The sequence below is a fragment of the Lineus longissimus genome, chromosome 7 (assembly GCF_910592395.1).
Source record: "Lineus longissimus chromosome 7, tnLinLong1.2, whole genome shotgun sequence".
Taxonomy (NCBI): Eukaryota; Metazoa; Nemertea; class Pilidiophora; order Heteronemertea; family Lineidae; genus Lineus; species Lineus longissimus.
In genome coordinates, this window is record NC_088314.1 from 5,387,428 (window position 1) to 5,399,548 (window position 12,121).

The following is a 12,121-nucleotide window of genomic DNA, read 5'->3' on the forward strand; positions in this document are numbered from 1 at the left end:
TCAAGTGAGAGTCCATCCACAAATAAACAAAGTCAGGATCCGTTTTATCACTGTTAGGTCCTCGATGCCGATGCAGCCAGTTTAAAAATCTGAAGTCCAGTACCTAACTAATGCATGATGGAAATAGAAACCATTTCCTGGCAATCCCGTTTTATGAGCAACAGAAAAGGCTGGGATAAAAGGTGTTTATGCCTGCTAGGTGGCCCATATCTACCGCTTACTGGTATCAGTTTTATTCAGTTTTTGTTATTGGGTGGTCACAGTTATATTTGTATCTCTCATGTACTTCAACAGGATAGGGATGTTTGCTGCCGTTTACCATTATTGTAATTATTGAACATTTAAGTGCAATTGTTGTACTTAATTTACTTGATTAGCTAGATATGTCCGTAGAGGTTATTAAGACATTTATCATAGTCGTCAATGGCATCACATCTCAATTACACTCCCAACGCAGTGGATCTGCTTCGTCCTTCCCTCTGACCGGCATCATGAACCTAGATGATGAATGGACTGCCTCAGGAGTTTATAATCTCAATGAGACATGACTGAGGGCTCAGTGAGGACAAAACCTGGAGCAGGGGTCTTTAGCGAGTTAGAGGCAACTTGTGGGTCTTCACAGCCTGAAGCAGCCAATCTGCCTAGGACTCACGGTTTCCGAAGGCAGTTAAAGGGAGCCTACAGGCAGGAGCCTGGCGCCATCAGATTCAATCAAGACATCTTACCAATTGTTCTCATTATTATTCTTGGTCATAAACTGCATGCCGGCGACATGACTAGCAATGATAAACTACTAAAATGTTCATATTTGCGTGTAATGTTGGAATAACCTTGAGTATGATTGATGGTGGCATTGTTTGAAATGTTCAGATATCAATGCAGCATTGATTTGCTGTTTCCGGCAAGTTTATTATCGAATGAATATCAATGAATAAATTTAGTACCTTCTCTTCATAAGTGCAGCCTGGGTCTCGGAGGGGGGTCAATTTCAGCTCAACTTTTTTCCCCGGTCATTTGCCCAATTTCTTCCTGAGGGGGGGTCGGTCATTTACACCACAAAATAACCAGCCAAAAAACAAACCAAAAACATGAATTAGAACTCACTGATACATATTTTTTATTGAGTCATGGTTTAAACAGCCGGACACTCAAATATTACCATAAATACAGCCCATAATTACAAAATACAGAATGTTCCAAAAAAGCACAAATCTATTGCAGCACTGGGAGTTGCACTCTTTGACTTTCTTACAAGGAACTTTTCCTCACTAAAGAGTTGCTATTAAAACAAACCAACACTATTTGGCATAGAATTTCAAATATGCCAGAAATTTTAGACGCACCGGTAAAATATTTCAATTACAACACTCATCACCATGTAAAGCTACATGTAAGATTCTGTTCAGGTTTATTAGTCCCTTTGGGAGGACTAGTATTTATTATCCGTTTAATAGGTTATAATGACCACTAACCTAGCATTTATTTGCACATTATAACAGCTCATTACTTGTTTTCACCAATGATATTGATCACAACAATACATGAGTACTGAGCACTGACACAGCACAGTATCACAGATCAAATGATAATTACATACCCTGTACATTTCACAAATACAAACATTTGAAACTGCATGATTACCTAAAGGAGGGGAATCAGTAAACTCAGAATCATCTTGAGTTTTATCTTACCCAGCATTTCAATCTTTCAATTACAGTTTTCTGACAATCGACGACTTTGTTGATCAACAATAATATACAGTGGAACCTCCCTTAGTGGTCACCTCTCTATTAAGGACAACCTCTCTATTAAGGACACTATTTTTGGTCCCAAATTGGTAGTTGCTATTCAATTTGACCTCTCTAATCAGGACACCTCTCTATTAAGGATAGCACTTCCCAGTCCCGAAGGTGTCCTTAATAGAGAGGTTCTACTGTATATACAAGAAAAACATCATCCCATCTTTGATTTATACTCGGACTAAAATACTTGCCCAACTCATGCGTTTTGTATCAAACCATGGTACTTTCATTCTTATTTCAAAGTGATAATCTATTCACTTTATATGAGGAACATACCTAACACTGAATCAATCACAACCATTAAAGTTCTAACCTCTGCCGAGATCAACAATTTGACCCCCTGCCTATAGTCCCCCATTAAACTTTAAAAGAACCACTTTAAAAGTTAAAGTGGCCCTTAACATTTATCTTGTAACCTATAAGAGTATCCTTTAACAAATTAATGAACACCAGTCCGACCCAACCCCATCTTAGATTCAAATTTTGCTCAAACACTTGCATGAAAAGTATTAAAACAAGAAAATGTCTACTTTAAAACAAAAGACAAATAGCTGCCAAACAAAAAGAACATAGCAATAAAGTTTAAAATGTGAGAGTTATTACTATATAAATACAGTAGAGGGATTTTAAAGCACATTAACTATTGCTAATAATTATGTATTGATGAGTGTGATAGGTAAATGTGAGAACCTTGATGTGAGAAAATACTCATAGTGCTGCCACCACAATATTGATAGCTGAACTACACTTTTCTTGAACATTGGGTGATATGAATAAAGACCAGCAAATGCTTTTACTTCAATTTTGTACAGAAAGGCCTAGTGTAAATGTACATGGAGTTTTAGATAAAAGCATTTGCTAGTCTTTATTCATATCACCCATTATCATTATCATACAACATGAAGGTTGAGGGGAGCAATACATTGAGTGTGAGAGAAATTCATGAATCTATGTGAAAGTTTCAGGTCCATGAGAGAGTTAAAATAAACACACTGCCGGGAGAATACAACAACCCAAGGCAGAGTATGAACCCGTACCATTTCAACTACGATGCTGAATGGGATTTGGAGCTACCTGCCAGCAGGTCCAGTTCAAATGTTAGTTAAACCTTTGCAACTTTCCAAGAGCCCAATCGTTAACTTTCTGATGGGGTCGTCTTGGCAACAGGAGTTGTTTAGCGGCAGACTCCATCTTGTGTTCATTCTTTCGGAGGTACATCTCCGTATCCTGCAAAAGCTGGTCGATCTTTTCTTCTCGTATTTCATCAAGGAGGCAGTCCTCGGTCATGTAGGGGTTGAAACGGAAGTAGGTCGAGGGTGGAAGTAGGTCATGTAACATGGTGTGTACGCCTAAAAAGAGAGACATGGAGAGAACGTTGAACTTTTCATTTTTGATGAACCATGCACAGCAGGTCAATCTTTTCCCTTAGCTCTGGATGGAGCAGATGTCATACAAGAAGTAAAGCTAAAAACAGACAGGATTCAGTTAAAATATCGTAACTGAATTTACTCCTGGTCGAGTAAACACCACAGAAATTGCTTTAGTTGTGTAAGGAGCTAACTCGTGCCGACTGCAAAGGGTTAAAAAGATCCATTCTACTGGTGTCTTCGTCCTTGAAAAAAATCAAATTATAGCATGTTAGAAAAAGAATTGCAAACTGTTCTCATGAGAGTAAGCATCCACCCTAACGATCTTATAGCTCTTTCTTGCCTTCGCCCAGGGCATCTTCATCAATGAGGAATTACTCCCCTGGAAAAATTAATAATTTCTCCTGGCAGTAAACTCATCAAGCTATGAGTCACCAAGACCATGAGAAGCTACCCAGTCGATCTAAGGGATGCTTCAACATCACTGAGAACAACTGTTGCTACTGAGTAAAGCTATAGGCTAATTTGAAAGTATGCCCTGTCACAGGGAACATGCGGCTAATTTGAAATGGGAGAATGTCCCCCTCGGGATGTCCTGTAACTGTTCTCAAGGTAAGATCATTAGAATAGATGTTGGTAATGAAAGGAACTGCAGGTATTCTGATCAAGGTTGCCAAGGGGCTGAATAGACTGCAAGATTGGCAAAGGATGAGACCGAGATTGGATTGACTTTTATAGGAAACATGGAATGGAAATAGAAATAGGAGTCTGAGTACAAACTTTATCAGACAGAACAGGGGGATTCAAATTTCAAGACGGCCGCTGCAGATAAATGATACAGTTTGTCCGAAATATATAAGTACTTATATATTTTTGATTCTTATCCATAGGTCACATCGCGTGTTTTGTGGAACACTTCAAACTTGATCAAATCTGGTATCAAATATTTTTAAGAAGACCCCATCATTCTGTCGTAATTACGTAGATTGAAACCGCCATTAAGAATACCTCATTAGAGGTATGAGTCATCCATGCACCAGAAGGATGCCTTCTAAGTCGAAAAGATGAAATACCTTCGCATCGCTAATGACAAACTGTTGCATTCAAGATGAAAAGGCAAAACAGACCTAATTTGAAATATTAGCGTTTTTCTCTACAAACTATAAATTATCATTTTGCTGATGCTCGAGGCCAAAACAAGGTTTTTTCTTGTTTTATGATTCTTCTCTTTGATGATATTGATAAACTGCAAAGCGCAATATTGACTAACCGTTTTGTTTATATTTTCACATTAGCAAGTCATCATGGCCTCAGCTGAGTTGCTTTAGCATAAAGGAAAACGCCATAAACTAAACCAAGAGTGCATCTCTGAATAATTTTTATCACATCAGTGACGGCAGCCACGAGCATAAGATACAGCATTCTGGTCATAGATAACATGCCCTTTAACATTGGTTGTGCAATACAACACTCGACTATGCAAGCATGTCTGTTTCACCAATCGTTTCCATTAAGAAATTCATAAGCTGGGACTACAGAATAATTTCTAGTGCAGCATGCCGAGGGGTACTCTTCAGCAGATCAGCATAAAGGTCACTTTGTTCCCATTTGATACAGCATACATTTTCATGTTTTCGACAACATCATTATGACAATGATGAGTCAGAGTCTGAGATCAGTCGGATCATCAGCCAAGTCACATCAGCCAGGGTGTTGAATCTTCCCTTGACTAATGGCAGACACGCATGTTGCATAACGAAAGAGCATCCACAAGCAACATCTGATACCCTCATCATCACAAAAAATTTTTATGACCCTGGTGATGAAGATGCATGTCAAGAATTCACATGCAGCATTTTCTTTCCCCAGCAGCTTTCATTATGAAGGGAAATGGAGCCAGAAACTTGGCAGAACCCGGTGAAGAGCTTTTTCATTTTTCTTCAAAACCACCTTCCTTTTCATCTGATTACCCATTCTGCGATACCCAGCGCATCATTTCTTGCCCATAACTACAGTGATAAATTGCCTATTCGTAACTCCAGTTTATAAATTGCCTATCTGTCTCCTCCAGATGAATAAATGACTCACCCTAATTTTTTAACACCTGTAGCTCTTTTTCCAGTAGTCGTTTGTGAGAAAAAGGTGTTGCTTGTTATTCACACCAACGGAAGAAAAGGAATTTTTGTTTTGGTGCTCTTAAAGAAATGAGCTACCGATTCCATTCTGAAGACATGAGTCACAGTTGAAAAGATTTTGAAGGATTTAGATTGATAGGATTCATCAAAACTGGGCAGTGTATCACAGATGTACTCCCTTGAATGTGATAACATCTGTTATTACAGGCAGCAACAATGAGAATCAGGGGTTACACGAGGTGCAGTTGTTTCTTCATAGAGGGCCTTTATCAGATGTGCCTCTCCCTAAACATGTAAAGGCAAATTTAAATACACTTACATCAAGTACATGTATAGATTAGATATTAATAGCTTTCATGTACTTAGCCAAAACTTTCTGCAGAAAAAAATTTGATGACATTGTTTTCCCCTCAGTTTGAAGGTGGCTTTCAAATCTGTTAGAATAATGACTCACCAAACTATTACTACACTCAAACGATTACAAGTCATTTGAAACTAAATTCCTCCAAGCTTTGGGAAACTGTTGCACCCATTCAAAGATTAATCACCAACCAAGATTGAAACTGAAGAAGCAATTACCTTTAATGGAATTTATCTCAAACATTAATCTTTGTGCAAGATGCAAACGAAACTAATGCGATGCATGCCACACTGATCATTATGATGTATGATTGGTGATTATTGCGTGATTATTCATCTTTGGATGACCAGAAATTCACGGTTGGATGGTTTGGACTTTCAAAGGATTCTGAAGATACCATATGTTGAGAAAAGAAAGGCTGATGTGAATTGTCATTTGCAATCACGCACATGTATTTTCAATTGAACTTCCAGCCTTAAGTGACAAATTTGATTCAAAATACTAATAGTACAGAAAGTTTTGTTTCAAAAGATTTCATTGGCATTTCCAGAACACCATTTTGCATACGATGTTGTTGACAAGTGGCCTACTGCAGCATCAAAGCAATGCCCCTCAACCACTGCAGAGGCAATCTGGTCCCTACCATTGCGATTCACTGAGCACAGCCAAGACACTTTCTAAAGGACTGTCACTTCATAAAATCAAGGCAGGACATTTGACCAGACCCAGTGTGACTGTTACTGACGAAAAAGCTGCCGCCAAAGACCTGCAGGAAACATTTTTTTGTCACGACGCACGACTGCGGCAAGCTTTGTGCTGACATAACCCTTGATGAGTCAAGCCGTCATACCATCACACGTTTAACTCACATCGTGCTCCCTGAATATGAAATGAGACAGCAACATTCTGTCATATCTTCCTCCTGTTGATTTTGAATAACCTGGCATCGAATCAGTTCAATTTGACACTCATGAGTCACCCCAACAAAACTAATTTGGATGATAACCTTATGGAGATTAATTCTGCTGCTGCCGTTAAAATATTTCAATGATGAAATCAATCAACCAGTGATGTGTTTCAATTTCTGCAGAACTTAGTCAGAAACATCAAAGTTAATCATTCCGGTTTTGAAAGTGGGCCATCTAATGATTTTGAACATCTATCATATTTTTTTGTAATATTGGTTTCTATGAGCAAGAATAACACATTTTAATCCAAAACTCAATTCACAAGGAATCACTGAAATCAACTGGGCCCTTACTGTTTACACTAGCCCCCTGCATCCATCACCTGCCTATACTACAGTCCTCTTTTAAGGTTAAGGGGAATCTTCTCTATTCATTGACTCTTCACCCAGAAAATATATCGGAAGGGTTCAGATTCTCCTTCTTCGTCATCTCAAGGCCACAACATACTTTTCAATGCAACAAAGGCAATGGAGCTTTTACCAAGGCCTGTTTACCCGGTAGGAGCAAGTCCATTAGTGGCATTGAGACTCAAGGAAAACAACCCCATCCATTACAACTCTCGATGCCGCCCCCTCCCAGGGGAATGGCAATTTTGCAAAACCTGCATCAGATATGAATCCACGGACTGTTGCTGCAGCCGATAATCCTAGTGATTAATCGCTATATCTCGGCCGTTTTGCATCGCAGCAATGCCATCAGAAAGCATGTTTATTTAATGCCGGGCGTCTCCTGTTCACTCAACCCATGATTTTCTGAGAGACAACCGTGAAATTTCAGCACACAGTGACTAATTCCAATGCCGAGGGCAACAGCAGGAAATCTGTGTTTCTTTGAGGAAAATCTGATTGCACGTGTTAAAATTGGTTTTGAGAAGTAAAAATATCATCACGGTCAATTATCCACAGCAAACAAAATATGCTCACGCTTCAGCAGACGTAACAGTTTGTGTGAAAATCGAATAGATTGGGAAACTTGTCAGTTGCATGCTTCAAACTGAAATCTTTTTGTGCTAGAATTAATTAGATTTTCCTACTATGGCCCCCTTGGGGATATCTAGTGATTCAATTAGCATGATTACCGAGGTAAAAAGAGACAGATCTAATATTTTGTGAGACAAAAATCTGGCAATGTGCACTCGGTGTGGAGGGTATTGGGTGTAGTTAGCCGACGAAGGGATTAAATGCCACCCAATGTCACCAAAAAATGTGTTTTTGACGATGATTTTAGGCGAAATTCTTTCAAAAAGTGTCATTTTGCCCCCCCCCGTGTGATATAGCAGTGTTCTCTGCAGCCCATTGTAACCAGATGGGCAAAATGGAGTGTAAGATTTACCACCAGACATCAAAATATACCATCAGCCCAAGCACATGTAAGAAATCAGCCAGGTGGCAGCACAAGGAACGCATACTCTGGCTGTTTGGTTGATAAATAATCAATTGCAGCCAGTGCGAGGATAGTGCTGCCATCTACAGCAAGAATAAAGAGCTGTTATCAGTGAATGAGTGAGCTGCGGGAAGGAGCAGTGAGTGTCAAACAAAACTTCCATGACTATACGTACAACATTACTTACTACCAATATAGCAAAACTTTACATCGTGATGAACACAAAATGAGAGTGACACACTTTTGTCTTGGAAATGAGAACTTACCCTGTGTGTCTGTAGCACTCTGAACAAATTTCAGCACCTTCTCCTTGATTGTCTTGTAGGCCTCTGGGTCAGGCACCTCTGCCGGCTCAAAGCGGCCATTGCCAAGCGACACTACACACTGCAACGGTTCATCTGGCCACAGCAGACGACATTCATGGATTGCCAAGGCTGTGGGGTTGTTGGTAAGCAGGCCACCATCCTGAAAAGTAGAATGCAGAATTGATAGCATTGTTCTTAATTTCAATTTTACTTTCTTAATTTTACTTTTACTGTCAGTGATTGCTCTATACTCGACCTGGCAACTTACTACCAGATTTGGGAGATGGGTCCCAAATTACCACAATGGGAACTCAGAACCTGTGAAAATAATTCGCAGCAGATGATGAAATTAGCAGATCACCAGGAAAATACTCAACCCTAGTCAAGATACACACCTGGTGTACGTAATCTCCAAGTACACACTCCTCATAGTAACCAGGGGCAGCGGACGAGGCCCTCACTGCCTCCCACATCTTGTACTCACAGCTCCCCCTATAGTGAGACTCCATTCCTGCCGGCAGGTTGTAGTTGCGGAACATATAATTCTGGATGTTGGGCATGTTGATGATCGAAGACACTATAGACATCTGAAATTATAGAGAAGTTTGCAAAAGAATGGTCTTTTGATAGATGTTCATTCAAATTGTTTTCCTGTTCCATTCCTGTTTGATTTTTGTCAGAAAGGAATTGGCAAGAGATGCACAGTCGAGCCATCAATTACACCTGGCACCCTGTATTGTTGCCATCAGCTACACACAGGGGAGTCAGTCAATCAGCCGCATTGGAACTTTGATTGGACTGGAGAAAATCAGGGTAAATTCATACCTTGGGACATTCTTCATCTCTGGCAGTATCAATTAGCAACCGCTCTCCCAGGTTGGATCTGAAAATTATTCAAAATAAGAATAATAAATGAACTTGTCCTACAGAGTGTCTTGAATAAGAATCCCGATAAACAACTCGACTTGACTTATGTTTCGTTGGGGTTTTTGGGCAAAAGCTACAGAATGAAATGAGAATTAGGCAGCAGATGATCCTGATATTTACCAAGCAGATTATAAACAGAAGAAACACTCACTTTAGGATGTTTGCCCACATCTCCGTATCATAAAATGCATGATTGAAGACAAGTTTACTGGCACCAACAATCCTACTTCTCTGGAACATCTCAAGGCTGAATTCCCTGTAGACTTCCTCACACTCGTTCAGCGGTACCCTGAAACACCACTAACAATTATGATAATGAATCTAAAAGAGCTTTTTCATGGCAAAGTAAAGTACATGTGCCTGGCTCAAAGAACACCTGGATTCATTAAAGAACTCTCTTTGGTAAGGGACAGCTACAAAGTGCACACTTTAACTGTAGTGGAGAAACTGTGAATTGGCCAAGCGTTGAACCAACCGAGTATTGACTTGGCCAAGAGTCGAACCTGCCTACAACCATTCAACGTGTGACCTGGTCTGATGTTTGAAATGTGCGTTTGAAACTATCTTGGACAGACTATTGACACTAAGATGTTGTTTCGTAGACATTACACTGTACAAACCTGTAACAGCCAATGAGTGCAGCCATCAACGCCCCCGTGCTAACGCCGCAGATATAATCAAAGAGTTTGTGAATTGGTTGACCAGTTATCTCTTCTAGCTTCTTCAGCATGTTGATTGACATCAGACCCCTGGAAACAAATTTGGATAATAAAAGTATATTTTTCAGTCTGTTAGTATGGTCTGAAATGGAATTCAAACCAATAATGCCCACCTACCATAAAACCAGCCATTAAGGCTAAAAAGCCTGGCTCAATCTTGACGTCAGTTGGATGGAACAGTATGCCATGGTCCGTTGTATCTGGTGTCTATGCCAGGACAACTAAGAGACTACGCATTCAAGGATTGCAGCTTGCAGTGGACTCGCACTTCAATCAGCCTGTCGGAAAACGCCTTCGATCTAAATTTAATTACCAATCGTAATCACAACATGGCATGGAGGAGGAGGTCTTTTTTTGTTCGCAGATATTTTGCCAACTGACTCTTACCTTGTTCCACCACCATCAATTGATAAAACTCGAATTCCTCGACTTTGGATTGGGTCTACGTGGCCAACTAGAGCCAGACATTCACGTGCCTGCCCGGAGATTGAACTGGATGACGACTTGCGGATCTTCAGCAAGAAAGGGATTGCTTGTTCCTGCAAGGTTAATCACTAGACTGTCAAAACATGAATGAGTAAATTGAGAGAAAAAAATCACAGGTGTGGTATGTCCTATTAAGTTTATTTTAAATCTACACCAACCACAGTATTAAAGTGATAATATTTTAACACCTTGATTGACAATGCAACTGCTTTGAGACCACTGATTGAACTGTCGTGCAAAATCGTAAGTTTGAAGTAAACCTGCAAGGTGCCCCTAATGTGCAATGAAGTATCATCTCGAGCAACGTGCGAGTCAATTCTTAAAGCACTGTCCAAAAATGCAGTGACAATGTATCTTAATAAGCTTGAAAGTACAAGATGACAATTGACAATAGACATTACATAAGCTCCTCTGTATCAAACCCACCTTGACAGCGACACCATGTGATTCCGGATACATCAATAAATGTTTCGAGAGTTCCTCCATTCTGACTAGCCTTGAGCTATCTGAGGATGCCGTCTTCAACGTTCGCACCAATGCCCGTGTTCGACTGTTAATTGCACTTTTAGAATAAGTCTCTTTCTTCGCAGTCACCTTTGTGGCTTTCCCAATATCACTCCTTCTACGATATTCAGCCGGTATTATCTCCAGAACCTTGTCAACCAGTGGCTCCAAACTTTTAACAAAACCAAACCCATCGCCCTGGCCCTCTTTTAGATCAGTGGTCTTCGAACCCAGCATTGATGAAAGACTTTTCGAAAACCCAATATAACTTTTTGGCTCATAGTTCTTTACAACCAAGTTGTCAAAACCTGATACAGATTCGTGACCAGCCATAGCCATTGTTTTCGAATAATCGTTAATGCTCTGACTTGTTAGCTTCATGGCATCCTTAAAGTCATGCTCCTCCCGTTGAACATTCCCGTTCTCAAAGATATAAGTCCTCCGAGCTTTTGCTTCGATTACATTCTCCATGTCTTCTTTGAGAGCGTTAGTCTGAGACTTATATCCACCATTTGTTGTCTTGCTACCACTGTCAGCTTTCCTCTTTGCCATCTGCCCAAAGTGATCCTTGATTATCTTCGACACATCCTTTATACCGAATGATTTCATTTTGTCACTTTCAGGCGTTTGACTCTTGCTTGGCGCTGTGTCAGTGTCATCACTGGCGAAATCGACCAATGTTTGCGAGGGGCTGAGTTTCGTCCAAAAATAGATCTGTTTACACACTAGACTATATGGCAATGGCGTATTATGCAGGTACACGTCAACGGGTCATTGTCGGACGTCAGTTCGCCAAGAAAACCAAAGGAATTGAAGGATTCATTGAACTCATCAACACATCATTAGTTTTTAGTGAAGTTCAACTGTATTCCTAGATAAATCACTTTGGTATATAGAGAGTAAGATTACTATTAACTCACGTTAAAGTTTGAGTTCCGTGGAGGTTGGGTTGTCAGTACGTTGGTTGAGGGGCGCAATCACCTAGCTTATAGCGAGCAATTAATACACTAAAATTTCAGTGATGGACGTACAATATGCGTATATTACGGTAATAGTTGCAAGTATTTGGCATGTTAGAGTCATATTTCGTGTTACAACAACTACGTTGTAAACATAATGCTCAAAATTGATTCATGAAAAAGTAGTTATTATAACACGAAATAT

The 12,121-nt window shown here is 39.9% G+C and overlaps 1 protein-coding gene across 1 annotated transcript; it reads right to left on the bottom strand.

Annotated features, from left to right (window-relative positions):
• Nucleotides 1-1,093: 1,093 nt before the first annotated feature.
• Nucleotides 1,094-12,041, bottom strand: LOC135490588 (calcium-independent phospholipase A2-gamma-like). The gene is made up of 8 exons (XM_064775789.1): nucleotides 10,880-12,041; nucleotides 10,355-10,506; nucleotides 9,869-9,997; nucleotides 9,400-9,537; nucleotides 9,147-9,204; nucleotides 8,717-8,908; nucleotides 8,283-8,481; nucleotides 1,094-3,151 (listed from the first exon to the last, which is right to left on the bottom strand). Exons 1-8 carry the CDS (start codon nucleotides 11,564-11,566, stop codon nucleotides 2,901-2,903), a joined length of 1,806 nt encoding a protein of 601 aa, XP_064631859.1. The 5' UTR covers nucleotides 11,567-12,041; the 3' UTR covers nucleotides 1,094-2,900.
• Nucleotides 12,042-12,121: the final 80 nt, after the last annotated feature.